This window comes from Borostomias antarcticus, assembly GCF_949987555.1.
Source record: "Borostomias antarcticus genome assembly, chromosome: 5".
NCBI lineage: Eukaryota > Metazoa > Chordata > Actinopteri > Stomiiformes > Stomiidae > Borostomias > Borostomias antarcticus.
Genome location: NC_140238.1, coordinates 29637526 through 29654187, shown reverse-complemented (window position 1 = coordinate 29654187; position 16662 = coordinate 29637526). Strand labels below are relative to the sequence as shown.

Sequence of the window (16662 nt, the reverse complement as noted above, 5' to 3'; positions counted from 1 at the left end):
TGCATGGCGCTGTAGGCGTTTTATGCAGAAGTAGCCTACTAGCCTACAATTCCCATGAAGCCTTTATACAAACCCCATGATTAATGAGGAACTTTGGTTGATAAAAGGGATGCGACGGGGACAACGCAGCACAACGAATCGTTGAGTTGTTATAATTAGCTACTTTTTTACGTTGTAGCCGGTAGCGCTAGTTTCTGGCTCATCTCCAGTGTCATTCATCAGCTGTCAGTCACGGAAATGTCATTGCGATATTGCAACAAAGTGGTCATTGTGACTGGGGGCTCAAAGGGGATTGGCCGAGGGATTGTCAAAGTATTCGGTAAGTCCTGGAATCACTGGCTTGGTTTCAATTCATTATTAGGTTGCATTTGAACTTGATGAAGTTTGACAGAAAGGGTGCACTGATTTTGTTTCTGTTGCAGTGGAGAATGGGGCAAAAGTTATCTTCTGTGCCAGAGGAGGTAGGCTACTGCACTCAATTAATACTTTATATATTGTAAATCTGTTAGCATCCTTGTGCATCACAGCATGATGGAATAGAATACAATTCTGCATTAAATGTGACTGCGAATTTGTAAATTAGCCTAGCATTAGCCTAAAATACTATTTCCAACTAACTAACTGTGTCATCTTATCAATTTACAGTGGAAGCAGGTCAGGCGCTAGAAGCGGAGCTAAACCAGGCTGGGCCAGGGTCGTGTAAATTTGTGTCATGCGACATCTCCAAAGAGGAGGATATCAAGGTATAAGGAAGCTGCATGTGATTGTCACGTGAACTCAAATGATCCCTGTCCTCGCCACGCGCTACACAGGGAAGAGGATGTGCGCTCGCAACGGATCACATGATCACAGCAACAACATTCTGTCAGCATTGTTACACTATAGCACTGACAGGTTGTTTGTTTAATGTTTTGAATACAACAAATGGGCTTTATTTATTTTCATACAGTTAAAGCCTTTACTTTCAGCTAAAGACCCTTTGCATTTATTATTTCCCCCAGGAACAATTTTGCAATCCTGAATCAACATTCACATGTCCAAACAATCAGCAGAGGTTACACAGTCGCGATAGAGGCTTGTGAATAAAAGCACACAGGAGGCTAGGGAGTAGGGACCTTCCTCAAACTGGTTGTGTTATTGATCATGTAAGCCTAATCCACTTAAGACTGGAAGTTTGTCTGCTCTCCAGGAGAAACGGGTCTAAAGTGATTTATAGACCGTGTAATTCATCGTTTCACTTATCCCAGACACATTACATTAAACTGCATGAAATCAAGCTGTTTCTTGTGAAAAAGAGCAATGTGATTTTCTCTTCACAGCGGTTAATTACTGTGACGGTTGAGCATTACGGTCAAATAGACTGTCTGGTCAACAATGCTGGGTGGCGTGAGTATACAGCTTAATTTTCAGACCAGTTAATAAGTCTGCATGGCAATAAACAGATTCTTATTATCAGAAATGTATTGGAGGGTGGTACTGATCACATGCCTTCATCTCCATCTCTCAGACCCACCTCACAAATCCACAGATGAGACGACAGCAGATGAATTTAGAGATCTCCTGAACCTAAACGTCATCAGCTACTTCTTGGCATCGAAAGTAAGTCTTGACCCAGTTCAATTTTTTCTTATTTAATGTGTTTGGGTGGTGCGTGTGTGCGTGCGTGTATGTGCGTGTGTGTGTTTATACAGTTGCAAAAGTGCAATATGTGTAGACAGGCCTATATGAAGTTTATTCCCGGGACCCCCCCCCCCCCTTTGCCCTTCCCAGTATGCCTTGCCCCATCTGCGAGAGCATCAGGGGAATATCATCAATGTGTCCAGCCTGGTGGGCTCCATTGGCCAGAAACACGCAGCTCCATACGTCGCCACCAAGGTGGGTTAACATGTCTATGTATGCCCCCCATTACCATCTGTTATGACCTAATACTGTGAGGCCTCATATGGATGGTGTGTCTCTTTTAATCCACAAGGGGGCGATTATTGCCATGACCAAGGCTATGGCAGTGGATGAGAGTCGATACCAAGTGAGAGTCAACTGGTGAGTAGAACTGGTCTCTGTCTCTTGTTTTGCTGGAATGTAAAGCAACAGTCTCATGATTCGACGTCCCCTTCCACCGCTTCCTTCCTGCTTTTGCCCTCCCTCCTGTCCTCTTACAACCATCTTTGAATCTCCTCCCTATACAGTATCACTCTTATTGGTAGATGGTACTTTATTGATCCTTGAGGGGAAACGAAAGTGTTACGGCAGCAGTATACAAGAAGCACAATCAAGACTACAAATCCCTCCAACCCTGCTGTCTAACACTGCCTGTGGTTTCTGTTAGTATCTCTCCAGGTAATGTGATGACCCCTCTCTGGGAGGAGTTGGCAGGACAGACAGGAGACGCCTCAGCAACCATTAAAGAAGGGGAACATGCTCAGGTTCATTCACCTTAGAATTCACAACAAAAGCTTTGGGAGGATGTATATTTGTTCAATCCCATTTGCTTGCTTCTACTCACACACATGGATCTCTTCTTCCAACAGCTGATTGGTCGAATGGGGACAGAGGCTGAGAGTGGTCTGGCTGCTTTGTTCCTGGCTGCTGATGCCACCTTCTGTACAGGGATAGACCTGCTCCTGAGTGGAGGAGCTGAGCTCAACTATGGCTTCAAGAGCCAGGTTCCATGAGCAGGCCTCATAGAGTCTCTTACTGTATAATGTTTTCAGACCAACACTGTTCTCTACTCTGTTTCAGGTCACTGAACTAATTAACTTCTTTGTGAGTGAAATAGATTTGGGTGAGTTTTATACATTTGATAAAGGGGCTTTTTATGATATCACAGGAGGGTTTTTTTTTTTTTTAAACAACTTTAGTTTATCAAATACAACCATAAAAAATGTAGATTTTGCCTTATGTTCAATAAAAACTGAACAAATGTATAAAAAGGTAAATCAATGAAACAGTTAATTATAATACGATTCTCTATATAGAAAACAGTTTGCATTATTTAGAACTAGACCAACAGGTGCAGGCTCAAACATAGAAGCTCAATGTGAAGGCACTCACCCACACTCATAGATTCTGAACTTGTATTCTTTTTCATAACAGTAAACTTGATTTATTTAGAATGACTTCATGTGCTTTTGACACAATTCCTAAAGAATCAAACAAACAATGTTTTGCGTGGCTGGGTTAATTGTTCATCACACCATCACTGTATAATGAACAATTAACCAAACCCAGCCATGTCAATCAATCAAAGCTTTATTTGTATAGCGCATTTCATACCCAGAGGCAACACAATGTGCTTTACAGAGAACAAGGGAGGTGGGTATACGAAAATTACATTTTCAGAGTAAGAGAATCTAAAAAACAACATAGGAGAGACATGGGAAATACTGGTGTGTGTTTGCTATGGCCCAGGCCTAAAGCCGGAAGTGGGCTGGTGTATGTGTGTGTGTGTTAACTAAATGCTACGACATCCACAGCAGACACAGGGGTATCTATCGGACTCAGGGAGGTCTGCTGGTGACAGTGGGGCATCCACTGGACCTGGTTAGAAGATAGGAGGGAGAGAGAGGCACTAGGGAGAGGGAAGGCAGAACATGTGACCTGTTATTGCATGTCCTCAGAGCAATGCCTGTCAACATATGCTCAAATCCTACACACCCACAGACATGTTCATTGTGCAATAATTTGGTCATACATTTCATATACTTACATATTATAAGTATATTTAGTGTTATTAAAGTTGTACATGTATTTCATTCAAAACTTTATATGTAGGCTAAACCTACTCTTGTTGTTGATTGTTATTGTTGATTGTTGAATGTACGTAGGCCTGCTGTGTGAGTTACTGTGAACCAAATTCCTTACATTTGTAAAAGGTATGTCTGGCTAATAAACCCCGATTCTAATTCACTGTTTCCTCTTACAGTACTTGGAACTGCTAATTAATCTTGTTAGGGAATTTAGGTGTGTGGTCACTGCCTTATGTTTCCAGGGGGCATTATATCAGCTTTCTAAACATGATTACATTTCAGGGTTCCCATTAGCCAACATTACACAGCTAAATTAATCTGCACCTGTTATGTTATTGTCATGCCTACCCCTTTAAATGCACGATAACCAATCAGATATCAAGCTTGCTACAACTCCCCGCACGTAGTCCAATCATATCCATCTCCATGTTAATCATCTGAACTCTGTTATTCTCCAAACATAAGGTTCCGGTTCTCTGAATTCGGACCATCTCCATTTGGCTTTCCGTGTTCCGTTTTATTTGGGAAATTAGTTGACACATCTAGCTATATGAATTTATGTCGGGGAAATACCGTCAAAATAAAGTTGCAAATTGTTTACTCGACAAATACATGTAAATAGTTTCATTAAAAATACAGATTTCTGACGACATTCCAAATACATATTTTTTTAAGTCTTCCAAAATAATCTCACCATTCAGGGATAATTAGGAGATATGATGAAAAAAGCTTCATCTCATTGGCTCAACAGAGAAATATGTATTTGATCATGCAAAGCATTAGCTTTGGTCCATAAGGAGCATTATATTTTCATCTTTGGGTCGAGCCGACTACAGCGAGGGCTGCCGTCTCCTCATCCTCCCCACTCACACAGCACTCGGCCAGTCTGACCAGATAGCAGCTCTGCAGTCCCACTCCCAGTTTGCAGTAATGCAGTAATGCAAGTTTTAACAGAGTGAGTTAACATGCAGTTCTAGTGCCTATTGTAGGCTACTGTAAGTGTGCTGAGAGGCTGGGTTATCATACCAAATATAAACTATATTTGCACTGTAGGAAGACAAAAATATCAATATCCCTTGGTCGCCTTGCCTACTGACATCTGGATTGGCCCCTGGAGTAAATAGTTTGTAAAATTCTCCATTCATTTTGCCTCTTTCTGAATTGCATATAATGCAAATTAGTTGATTGCGTCATCTAGCTACTTTTGGGAGAACCAACAGCAACATCCCTTACAGAGGAGTTGGCAACACTGTTGGCTCCAACCCGGAACGTAAATAACGATTGTGCTCTGAGTTAGTGTTTCCACACGAACTAGTTTACCATTCATAATCTACGTACTAGCGGCGATGGCAGCTCTTCGAACGGTGAGTCCAAAGATCAGTGCTTATCTTATCTTATCTTAGTTTATCTATATATCTGTTTACCGCTACCGTCTCTGTGAATAATTAATAATGATCCCCTGGTACTCAGCGCAACAGCAGCTCGCTATCTCTCTAGCTAACGTTATGCTAGCTAGAAAGCCAGCCAGTCTAGACTCCCAGGTCCTGCTCTGACATGAAGTTGGTAAGCGAGCTAAGCAGCTAGCTTACTAGGAAAAGGCGCCAGGGCAGCACACGTTGCGATGATAGTATTATGCGAGCTTATGGCTTTAATGCCACAACACACTTTAACATGTGACAATTTATGCGGTAACCGTTAGTAAACGTTATGGCACAAATAATCTATTGTTAGCTAATACGCTAGCGTTATTTCTTTAATCGCTTGTTCGGGCTATTTTGTTTTTCCAGATTAATTTCAGTTAGCCAATGCTCACGTAGCGAAATAAGCGTTTGAACGTTTATTATAGTTATCAAATGTAATTTATACCCTTCATAAAGTTCTGATTCTGATTCAGTTCTGCCACATCAGAAGTTGGCTTCTCTCCAGAAATGGTTTGGGCAGAGAAAGTTAGGCCTATGAATTCATTACAAAAAACCTTTAGAGAGAATAATATAGCCTAATATCTCGATCGATCTAAAATACTGCGTGTAGTGTTTTCATTCGCTTTTACTGATGCAATCAACATGCGTGTTGTGAAGCTATTTAAAGCTCACTGCTTGGCTTCAGCTGTCCCCAGCACACAAACCACACACAATAGTGCAGGTAGCACTACTGACCACATACACACACACATAAACAATGTCACGCTTAAACGTAGACACCCGTGACACTTTGCTGGCCCTCTGCTATTCTGGCAGGGAAGTGACAGCATGTCACCTTGAGTAAAAGGCAGGCTCACAACATTGCCTTCCGGAGCAGACGCATAGGCACTTATATCCATAACTCAAAAATTCTGTTAAGTGTTCTGGTATGGTCCCTGGTTTTTCTTGTCTGACTAGGCACTCCATGGACGGTTCCTTCAAGCGCTCCCCCTCTCCTTGGGGTCTTTGCGGTTCGCCAGCTCCTCATTCAAGGTAACAGCGTGAAGGAAAAGAGTTTTTATGAGTCTTTCATGACCATACACACCCAGTCAGCTGAGGCCTGAGGCTTTTACAGCCTGCTTTATTGGAGGACGGAAGTCTCCTTATGGCTCCAGGTGTCTGCGCCAACATGTGACCCTGTTCCCTTTCTTTTTCCTCCTGCATTCCTCATGATTTCATTATTTAATTCTGTGTAATTGAAGTGCTTAATTGGCCTCTGATATTAATTCCATATGAATCTATAATAATTTCCCTCCCGAAGCATGCACTATCAAGAGAAATCATTGTAATTCGTCAGTTCGTCTGTTCCTCCTCTTCTCCTTCTGTCTCGTCCTTTCCGCCCGTCCCTCCTCGCCTCAGGCCGCAGATATGACTATCGAGCGCAACCCTGTGACGAAGCCCAAACCGGACCCCTCCACCCTGCTGTTCGGCAAACAGTTCTCTGACCACATGCTGACCATCTATTGGTCGGATAAGGAAGGCTGGGAGGTGCCCCAGATCAAGCCTTTCCAGAACCTGTCTCTGCATCCCGCTACCTCTGCCCTGCACTACTCCATAGAGGTGAGTAGGGCTGGGTATCGATTCGAATTTCAAGAATCGATTCCGATTCACAAGGTTCAGAATCGATAACGATTCGATTTGATTCAATATCAATTCGGTTAGTGTCATAAAACCTGTTTTTTACTTGTAACCTTAATTACATGACTGCCAAGTTATGCAACACATCAACAGGCCTACTACGGCTGGGTATCGATACTGATTTCCAAAAATTAATGAATGAATCATTGAATGAATTAATGAACTATTCATTCATTCCTTCATTTATTCATTCATTCATTAAATAGAAGATCGATTTTGGGATTCATTAATCGATTCTGAATCATTTGATTCAGAATCGATTCATCAATTTTTTTTAACCCAGCCCTAGAGGTGAGGGAGACTGGGAAGAGGAGACACACCAACACTCCAAAGCTGACAGTTACAATGTTGGGAGAAAAAGGCAGCCGACTACACACTGACCCAACACTGACCAACACAACGTGCACCTGTCCGCACGTAGTTGACAGCTACAGTAGCTAGCCCGCCACAGAAAAATAGCAGGTGTCCAGCAACCAACCAAAAGTGTGTGTGTGTGTGTGTGTGTGTGTCAGCTGTTCGAGGGCATGAAGGCGTTCCGAGGGGTGGACAACCACATCCGTCTGTTCAGACCCATGCTGAACATGGAGAGAATGCACCGCAGCGCTGACCGAAGCTGTCTCCCCGTGAGTCTCCTCTCATACCCGCCAGTAAACCGGCCGTGAGGAACGATGGGACGCTAACCTTCTGCCTTCTTCCTCCCAGCTGTTCGACAGGGCGGAGCTGCTGGAGTGCATCAGGAAGCTGGTGGAGGTGGACCAGGAGTGGGTCCCCTACTCTCTGGACGCCAGCCTCTACATCCGGCCCACCTTCATCGGGATTGAGGTGAGGAGCTGGGAACGCCGTTCTTATGGCTTAAAAAAAAAAGGGGGGGGGGGGGGAGTAGGCGGGGACGATGTTCACGCTAGCCTGGCGTCGCCAGCCTGATCTCGCGAGCTCACATTCTATTCCACTCCGCAGATCAGTCTGGATATCCAACCTTTCTAACTGAATCTGCTCGAATAGAGATTTGTTCGTGCCAATTACAACCATTTATCTGATATTGGACGGGTTTAATAAGCTGATGGAACAGAGGAGCGCCGTAGAGGCATTTTTGCTGATTGGTTGGAGGTCTATCCAATCGCGTCCAGAGGCATTTTGATCTACGCCCGTTGGCAACGCCCTTTGGGAATCGGAAAATAACTGAGTTTCTAGACCCTTTGCATTTTGCCGAATTGGGTCCGGCGAAGCCAGGCTACGTTCGCGCTAGAGCGTCCAATCGCTGTCTTACCCGTCCTCGCTAAACAAAGGACCGGATAGCGAGACCAGACGGTGTACTTCCGCTGCATGAGCGTCACCACCCTCTTCCTCCTCTGTCCCCCGCGCCCTCAGCCCTCGCTGGGCGTGACGCGGGCAGGACAGGCCCTGCTGTTCGTCATCTTGGGGCCCGTGGGGCCCTACTTCAGCACGGGGGCCTTCAGTCCCGTCTCCCTGCTGGCGGACCCCGGCTTCGTCCGCGCCTGGAGGGGCGGTGTCGGAGCGTACAAGATGGGGGGGTGAGCATGATCGTCACACACACACACGCACACACGCACACACACACAGGAGACTGTGACATCTTTCTAGCACACTAGGTGTCTTACTCAACACTGTGAAACTGAAATGGTCTGGTGAGATTCTAGGTCCTGAGTTAGAGAACGTATGGAGTGCGCCGCCTCTAATTTTATTCCAGGGACCATTAATCACACGAGCTGTTTCTCAAACGTTGACAATACCTTGTTCCCGAATTCCTAAACGTCAACAGTATCCTGTTCCTGAATTCCTAAGTGTTGTCTGAACATTAACCAAAGTCTCCACTGCGTGCCCTCTGGCGGCCATGTTGGTTTGACCTCTGTGACAAGATCAGCTGTCCCAGCTGGAGCACCTGCGTGTCTCTCTTAAGGGAGGCAGTGGTGTGAAATATAACACCCCCTCCGCCCTACCTCTCTCTCTCTCTCTCCCTCTCCTGCCTTCTCTCCCTCCCCTCCTATCTGTTCCTCACCCTCACACACACTCTCCCCTATCTACTCTACCCCCACCCCCCCTCGTTTTCTGTCTCACTCCTCTAACCCCTCCCTCCCTCAGTAACTACGGCCCAACGATAGCGGTGCAGAACGTGGCGGTCCAGCAGGGCTGTCAGCAGGTGCTGTGGCTGTACGGAGAGCAGGAGGAGATCACCGAGGTCGGCACCATGAATCTCTTCATCTACTGGACCAACGAAGCAGGAGGTACCGCGTCTGTCTGTCTGTCCGTCTGTCTGTCTGTCCGTCTGACTGGGCGGCTGCTGTCTTGTCTGTCCGTACGACTTTAATGTTTGCGTTTGAATCCCTCTGGCAGACGGTGCCGTGGTAGCGTCGCCCTCTGCTGGTCGTCATTGGTTTGGCTGTCGGCTAGCTCTAATGTAGGGCAGGGTATTGGCAAGGACGTATCAGGATACATGGGTCAAGATATGATTGTATCAAGTTACACTGCGATACGATACAGTACATATTGCGATATTCTAGATAATTTAATGAGCATTTTAAAATAGAAGCTGAAAACACAACTCCATCCCCTGCTCCCTGGATGTGATCCTGAGGGGGGAGGGAATGTAAGGACATTTTAAAACATGAATAATGTGTCTGATTGAATTCTATCCTTCATTCTATATATCTATATGATCTATTCCCTGTTCTGTATATTTATGTATCGATGCTGGAGGGTGGAAAATCGATACAGTGGAAAAATGTCGCTATCGTGGGAAGAAAGTATCACAAAAAATAGTCACCTACTCTAATGATACCGGGTGTCAGGCGGTATGTTGGGATAAAATCCTGTGTTTGATGCCTGAGCAGCTTGCAGTGTATGTGTGTCTGTTGGTCCATATACATGTGTGTGTATGTGTGTGTCTGTCTGTCTGTCTGCAGAGAGAGAGTTGCTGACTCCTCCTCTAGACGGCATCATCCTCCCAGGAGTCACCAGACAGTCTCTGCTGGACCTGTCCAGGGCGTGGGTGAGAGAGAGACCTGGGGGGTGTCCAGATCAGCCATCCCAATGGGCTATATGCACAACTCCACTACTTCCTGAATAATGCTTCTCTATTTCCTGTCTCACACTATCGGATGAAATGATTATTTAGGTGACCCTGATCATTGTGCTGCAGTCAGGCACACCTGATTAATCACTTCATCCAATAGTGTAGGACAGAAAATAGAGAAGCATGTCTAATTTCAGTAAATATTGGAGTTGTGCATATAGCCTATTACTACGCAGACAAAAAAGGAGGGATTTATCCTAATTAATCCATGTTTTCAGGGTAGGGGGGGGGGGGCGTGGCATCGTAGGGTAGTCCGTGCTTATGTGCGTCGGTCTGTGTTTTTTGGTCAGGGCGAGTTTAAGGTGACGGAGCGCACCATGGGCATGAAGGAGCTTCTGGGAGCTCTGGACGCCGGGCGGATCCTGGAGGTATTCGGGGCGGGGACGGCCTGCGTGGTCTGTCCCGTCGGCAGTCTGCTCTACAAGGGGAAGGTACGGAGAGGCGCCAGGGGAACCGATGCTCGCGCCGTCGCTGTTCCAAATTATGTCTCTCTCGAATTCCCGTGTGACTGTTTTGTGTTCTCCCACGAGGCCTCTCTTTGTGTCGGATGTCTTTGCGTCCTTTCTTGCCGTAACGACGTGTAAATGTCTCCCTCAGACCTACCAGATCCCCACCATGAAGAACGGTCCGGATCTGGCCAAGAGGTTCTTCAAAGAGCTGACCGACATTCAGGTATGAAGCTTCATGCTCTAATGCTTGCCTTCAGCTTTTTAACATTGGACTTACTACTGACATCGTAACAGTGTTTGTTTTGTTTACGACAAAGCAACAAAATGATTATTGCCCTCCTCTTCCATCCCGCCCCGCCCACTGCTGTGCTCAGTATGGACGGACAAAAAGTGAATGGGCCCCCCTGGTCGTTTAATTGGCTACTTGCACATGCCAGTCATATCAAGACCACTCCCCCAATTCCATCTTCAAGACCACCAGCTCCTCCTCCAACCCAAAAGTGCACTCCCAATGACAAGCTGGCTGAAAGGAGATGGATACGTTTTGGGACAACTTTTTAGCTGTTTTTTTTTGTGTGTGTTTCTGTGTGGTCTTTTAAACGGATAAGGTTTAGTCAAATGTAACGACTTCCAGTCAAAACTAATAAGCGACATATATGCAATGTTGTGAAACGGCTGCAGTTTCACAAACCTAACCTACAGTAGTCTGTGTACTTCTGAGGAACGTCACACTCTCACCAGTTATTACTCCAATCATGACGTCTTCAATGTTGTTTAATAGCACAAACACTACATTGGACAGCGTCCAATATGCTTATCCCTGCCAGTAGGCACAAACGGATATATTTTTTATTATCATGGTAGAAATACTTGCAAAGAGCAGCTAATTGTTTGTTTTGTAAACCTTGTTGGTAGTTTTTATAGGTACAGTGCTTCGTTCAGTAGGAACTGTTACATCTGACATCAACCGCTGTCTTGTTAACAGCCAAGGAACAATATGGAATGGTTCATAAGAAATAAGATGAGCATCAATAAGATGGGCATCATTTATTTCTTTGTGATGAAGACCGTCATTTGACCTCATAACTATGGTTGCAGGTGTACATATGTTTTCACATGCTGTATTGATTCCAGAGGTGCTTTTCGCAATATCATTGAACTGGGTTTACACTGGCCTGGGTCTGATTGGTGTCAGGTGTGTGTGCGTGCGTGTCGTAGGAATGGCGTGGGTGTTGTCGGTGTGTTAGAGTGTCTGGAGAGATGCTACAAAGACAAGATATTGTCAACAAGCTGAGACGGGAGATTAAAAGCGGGTGGTCAAGGTAAATTAGCATGCATTAGTAGGGGGATGATGTTAAACAGATGTGGCTCCTGAGTTTGAGAGAGCCACTTGCAATAGATATCCTGTCAGTGACTGCACTACTGTAGGCTGTGTGTGATCATGTATTGTAACAATTTTGTTTGTTTTTTTAAATAGGAACCTGTGTGGGTTTTAACTTATTTGCTCCCTATTGCATTGAAACTACTGTCTTCCCAAGTATTTGCTTGTATCCGTTATATTCTGCTTCCTGTCCTTGCCCCGCTGCTTGCCTTGCACCCCAATTATTTTCTTTGAATGTATTCTACTCTTTCCCCACAAGGTAGCTCCACCTCCCTGTCCCCCCCTTCTGTCCAAGTGCCTGACCGAGGGAAGTTAGTCCTGTGGATCTCTTAACCTGTGTTTTTATAGTTAGTCTTCTAGGGGCTATGCTGCTGGATCCTTTGCTGGGTTTGTCTCGTTTTACCTGCGGAGTAGTGTTACTCTTGGTCTTTGCTGTTACTATATTTTTACAATAAACCTCCGTGTTCCCTCACGTATTGGGTGTGCTCTGTTACATGCTGACTCCCACTGCTCAGATACCTCCGAGACGTTCACCATCTCCCTGCCTGGTCTGGAGCTACATGCTGCTGTCTGTCATGTGAAGGAGATACATCTCCCGCCTTGTCAGAGAACGACAGTCGGGCCGACTTAGTTACATCTTCTAGTCCACCGTGATGTAAGAGAAAAAAAGACATAGCACAGTGAGGAGACTGAAATATTTCACAACAAGTTTTGTCAGTTATGGAACAATTATATTTTACCCCATCATCAATAGCATACTAGCAACACCAGGGTGAGTATTTCTTCAATCAAAACCAATTCTGCAAATTATGAACAATGGCGCCGTTTGAAACAGGGAGCACAACACAGAAGATCGGTAACTTGTGCTTAGTTTCTGAGTAAATGTAAACGATCTTAACAGTGATAAGTTCTGATTTGGGTCTTTCTACTGGGTTAGATCCCCCCCACGTTACATTTCTATAGAGCCCAAGCAGCAACAGAGTGGTGATATGGTACAGGTCTGACACCCCACCTGGGTAAAATAGCATCTGAAATGCTTTCAAATACTTTGAGCGTTTGCTCGAATCTTGCCTGGAGTGTCAAGTGGGTGGCGTTCACATTTCTGGGACAAACCCATTGGTTGCATTGTGCCAGGCAAAATCAGTCGAGCGCAGATTAAGTATTTTGAATGATTTTGAATAGTATCTTGACCCAGGTCTGACCAGACGGCGGGGCCGTCTCTGGCTCTAGGTCTCGGCAGGACAGTCCTCCAGGAACAGGGCCAGGGTGTGCTGGCCCAGAGGGTTGTAGAGGAGGGCGTCCACCTCTCCCCCACCATTACCGCTCTTCTGGAAGTGGATCTCCAGCAGGTCCTGTAGGCTGTCCTGATCCATGACGGCAGGGATGCCGGTTAGGAGGACGGTACGACTACACGCGGAAAGCTGGGTCTGAGAAGGAGAGGAGAGGGTTGAGAACGCTGTGTGGTTCGGGCCGTAAATGGTAAATGGACTGCACTTATATAGCGCTTTTCCACCTTAGCGGCACTCAAAGTGCTTTACAATGGCCTCTCATTCACCCATTCACACACCAATGGCGGTAGCTACCATGCAAGGCGCTAACCTGCTCATTGGGAGCAATTTGGGGTTAGGTGTCTTGCTCAAGGACACTTCGACATGTGGACAGTCGGAGCTGGGATTCGAACCACCGACCCTTCGATCAATGAACGACCCGCTCTACCAACTGAGCTACAGCCGGCCCGTAGGTGCTTTAAGGCGCCCCGATTCACCTCCGCGAAACACGCTTACCTCAAAACACGCTTACCTCGAAGTTGGTGACCTTCCCGTTGAGGAACGGCGTCACCTTCACGGTGTGCTTCCCGAAGACTTTCCCGAAGTCCACGCCGTGGTGCTGAGTATCGGTTAAGTGTTTGGCAACTGTGGAGTGAGTGGCGCACGCCGTCAGCTAGGCGAGTTCGCAGTCAAACGCGGTTTTGATCGCGTGTCGATCGCTCGGACGTACCGTTGCTTTCTGAGAAAGTGATGACCACGTTGCCGGAATCGTGCAGGAGGTCTTTGTCGTCCACCTCACCGCCTCTGTTCTTCTTCTTGTTGAAGTGGAGCTCCAGCTTGTCCAGCAGGATTTCCTCGGGCACCTTTTTAGGCAAGTCGGACACCAGAATACGGCAAGGACATACCTGAGTGTCCATCTGGAAAAGACACAGGCACACACAGAACCAGAGTCACGCACAGGGGGAACACGAAACACAAATATAATACACACCGCAGTGCCGACACCGATTCCAACATTCAAACCATCTTTCCCAGTAAGACCGCAGATCCTCAGATTTCAGCCAGTCTGTCTCCAACCTGGTTTCTACTGTGTACACCCAGCTCAGTGTGGGGAGATGGGGCAGTCTGTACCTCCACATGACCGGGCATCAGGAGCTGGACAGGCTTGGCTTCAAGACTGATGGTGCAGTCAGAACCTAGCTCCACCTTGTGCTCTTTCAGACCCAGGATCTTCTGGGCCACTGACCAGACGAAGAGAGGGGGCGTTGTATGAGACGACAGGCACGACAATACAAAAGGTGCTACAGCATTTTTATGTAGACATATAATAATAATAATAATAATAAAAATGTAAATAAAACCTCGGGCAATAGTATTTACGTCTCATGATTGCTCCCGACACAGATACCATGTGGTACCAACGTCATAATACTATTGGCTCACAAGCCTTGTTAGAGGTGGAAACCAAACCTCAGAGAGAGATACGCACAACATTCATTTCGGAATCCTCAATTTCATAATACTTTTTTGTGGGGGTGGGGGGGGATATGTTTATTCTGCACCTTTCTTAAAGCTCTGTGGATGATTTTGAAAATTATTTATGATTCATCTACATAAAAATGTTATCTATATCACATTTAGCCTCGCCTACCTTCGTGACCTGACAGAACCTGAACAAAAAGGATAGCATCTTACCAACGTCTTCTTCAAAGGTAATGAGCGCAGTGCCTCCCTCCATGGGGAACACTATATGGGGCTCCATATCAAAGCTGTGTGCGTTTGCTCCTTCACCTGCCGCTCCAGTGAACACAACCCTCTTCTCAGGCACTGCAGTAGACACCTAAAATCAGCAACAGACAACCTATGATATCTCACTACACCTGCAACAGCATACACACAGCATCATGAGCACTGCTGAACAGCCATGTTCGTGCGGAGGCGTTTTCATTGATTGCGTGTTCAGACACGGCACCCCGTGAACTTGTCGTGTTTATGTTAAGCACGCCGTTCTCCTTTGACTGGTCGTGTGGCCCTACGTCGGTCTGCTGCTCCAGGCTGCAGATGTTTTTTTTCAGCTGGAGCAGTTCTTCCTCTGCCTTCTCGATCTCGCTCTTCAGTTCGCCCTCCTCCTCGTGCAGACTGGCCAGCTTCCCCTGCAGGGGAGTGAAACCTCCAGTTAGGACAGACAGAAGATCTAATGGCCGATCGTAAACGTCAATCAATCAATCGATCAGTTAATACGAAGGTTTGAAGTCACTGCCCTACTTTTTCGCGGTCAATCTCCTTGCCGTAGCTGATCTCATCTTCCTGCAGAGACTTGCGCAGTCTGTCTGAGCGCTGTCTGAACTGCCGGGCGAGGTCCTGCTGCTCATCCCTGGCTTCGGACAGGAACTGCTGCTCCTGGACCAGGCGAGCGTGTTGAGCCTAAGGACACGGAGGCAAATAAGACACTGCAATACACAAGTTTACCAGCAGAGAGGGATAGACCCTGTGCACAGTAGAAGAAGAAGAATATAATATACCGTAATAAAAAGTTGATTTGCCATGTAAGCAGTACAGGTACATTGGAGTATTTGTCATCGCAAATCAGTTCCTCATTCCAATCCTAGGTATGCAGCCATACATTTAAAGGTTCTCAAACTGGAAATTTACTATCTGTAGTCTAGCAGTCGATCAGGAAATAGTAAATAAAAGTTTATAGTTTGATTTGAGGACCCAACACCACGTGCACTAATTGATCGTTGTTGACAGTCACAGTAGGCCTACAAACAATTAGTATTCCCAATCCCATATCCATAGAGAACCCCATTATGCTACAATTGTTGTTGATATTTTCTACACAATATATGTTTTCTGTACTCTCAAATCTACCTTGAATTTCTCCATTTCTTTTAGGATTCCCTCCATGGTAGTATTTGGTGTTACCCGACTGTTTTCACTTACAAGGGAAAAATCCTGAAAGACAAGGCCACACCACTGTCGTCAGTAACTTGTCGGTAGCCTATGTATATATAAAATGAATTATAATAATAACTGAAATCAGTTTCCCCCTACCTCGTCTGAAGACATGACAAAAGATGCACCGATGTCTGAGAATAAATACAAATATTTTGCACCTTTAAGCAGCACTGTCGAAATTGCTTTCGAGAAATATCGACAAATAAACTTTAACATGCTTAACGTTAGATGTGTAACTTAACTCTAATCCAAATAGCTATCTGGATCGGTTGTACACGGGGTTTAATTCCATCATGTATAAATCTCAACATGTATATTAACATTTTAGTGATATATGATTAGTTACTTACCCCTCCACAGTTTGGTAGCACTGTAGCAATGTGTCTTTCGGTTTCGTTTTTACCTCTAGAGCTGCCTTCTTTTTGTTTCGTCATCATGTACAATAGCATCTTTAGCTCTGGGACATTTTTATGCCAGGAAATTGAACTGTCTGTCGCATTCCAAATATAAAATTGTATTATGTCAGATACAATGAACCTTGGCTGTACTTCTCAGTTAAGTGTTGTTAATGACATACCGTTGCTATGAATTTGACCTTGGTTACATAATGGATTAGTTTGTAGTCCATACTGTCATCTGTCTTGATGAATTGATACAGGCCTTAAGTAAAA

General features: G+C 45.4%; 2 protein-coding genes across 4 annotated transcripts; one reads left to right on the top strand and one right to left on the bottom strand.

Annotated features, from left to right (window-relative positions):
- The first annotated feature begins 135 nt into the window (after positions 1 to 135).
- Positions 136 to 12239, top strand: LOC311308619 (branched-chain-amino-acid aminotransferase, cytosolic-like). 3 transcript variants are annotated; one of them, XM_084437613.1, is made up of 18 exons: positions 136 to 319; positions 423 to 461; positions 646 to 743; positions 1320 to 1386; positions 1508 to 1599; positions 1771 to 1875; positions 1973 to 2040; positions 2327 to 2423; positions 6125 to 6199; positions 6566 to 6766; positions 7357 to 7467; positions 7547 to 7666; positions 8213 to 8376; positions 8945 to 9087; positions 9766 to 9851; positions 10226 to 10366; positions 10533 to 10607; positions 10759 to 12239. In XM_084437613.1, the coding sequence occupies exons 1-18, from the start codon at positions 238 to 240 to the stop codon at positions 10798 to 10800; spliced, it is 1806 nt and encodes a 601-aa protein (XP_084293739.1). In that variant the 5' UTR covers positions 136 to 237; the 3' UTR covers positions 10801 to 12239. The 3 variants fall into 3 exon arrangements, with proteins under 3 accessions (XP_084293739.1, XP_084293737.1, XP_084293738.1); XM_084437612.1 differs by lacking the exons at positions 136 to 319; positions 423 to 461; positions 646 to 743; ... (3 more) ...; positions 1973 to 2040; positions 2327 to 2423 and adding an exon at positions 5258 to 5309 and having other exon boundaries at positions 6409 to 6766; XM_084437611.1 differs by lacking the exons at positions 136 to 319; positions 423 to 461; positions 646 to 743; ... (3 more) ...; positions 1973 to 2040; positions 2327 to 2423 and having other exon boundaries at positions 5220 to 6199; positions 6409 to 6766.
- Positions 12240 to 12657: 418 nt separating this feature from the next.
- Positions 12658 to 16117, bottom strand: ifi35 (interferon-induced protein 35). Its single transcript, XM_084437608.1, has 9 exons — positions 16088 to 16117; positions 15905 to 15988; positions 15299 to 15457; positions 15070 to 15186; positions 14729 to 14873; positions 14165 to 14274; positions 13764 to 13950; positions 13566 to 13678; positions 12658 to 13192 (listed from the first exon to the last, which is right to left on the bottom strand). The coding sequence occupies exons 1-9, from the start codon at positions 16100 to 16102 to the stop codon at positions 12992 to 12994; spliced, it is 1131 nt and encodes a 376-aa protein (XP_084293734.1). The 5' UTR covers positions 16103 to 16117; the 3' UTR covers positions 12658 to 12991.
- Positions 16118 to 16662: the final 545 nt, after the last annotated feature.

Coding starts and splice junctions, on each gene's coding strand:
- LOC311308619 (XM_084437613.1), top strand. CDS start 238: ATGTCATTGCGATATTGCAACAAAGTGGTCATTGTGACTGGGGGCTCA. Junction 320..422: donor AGGGATTGTCAAAGTATTCG/GTAAGTCCTGGA, acceptor TTTCTGTTGCAG/TGGAGAATGGGGCAAAAGTT. Junction 10,608..10,758: donor AAGAGCTGACCGACATTCAG/GTATGAAGCTTC, acceptor TGCTGTGCTCAG/TATGGACGGACAAAAAGTGA.
- ifi35 (XM_084437608.1), bottom strand. Junction 14,275..14,728: donor TACCTTTGAAGAAGACGTTG/GTAAGATGCTAT, acceptor TCGTCTGGTCAG/TGGCCCAGAAGATCCTGGGT. Junction 13,193..13,565: donor GGAAGGTCACCAACTTCGAG/GTAAGCGTGTTT, acceptor TCTCCTTCTCAG/ACCCAGCTTTCCGCGTGTAG.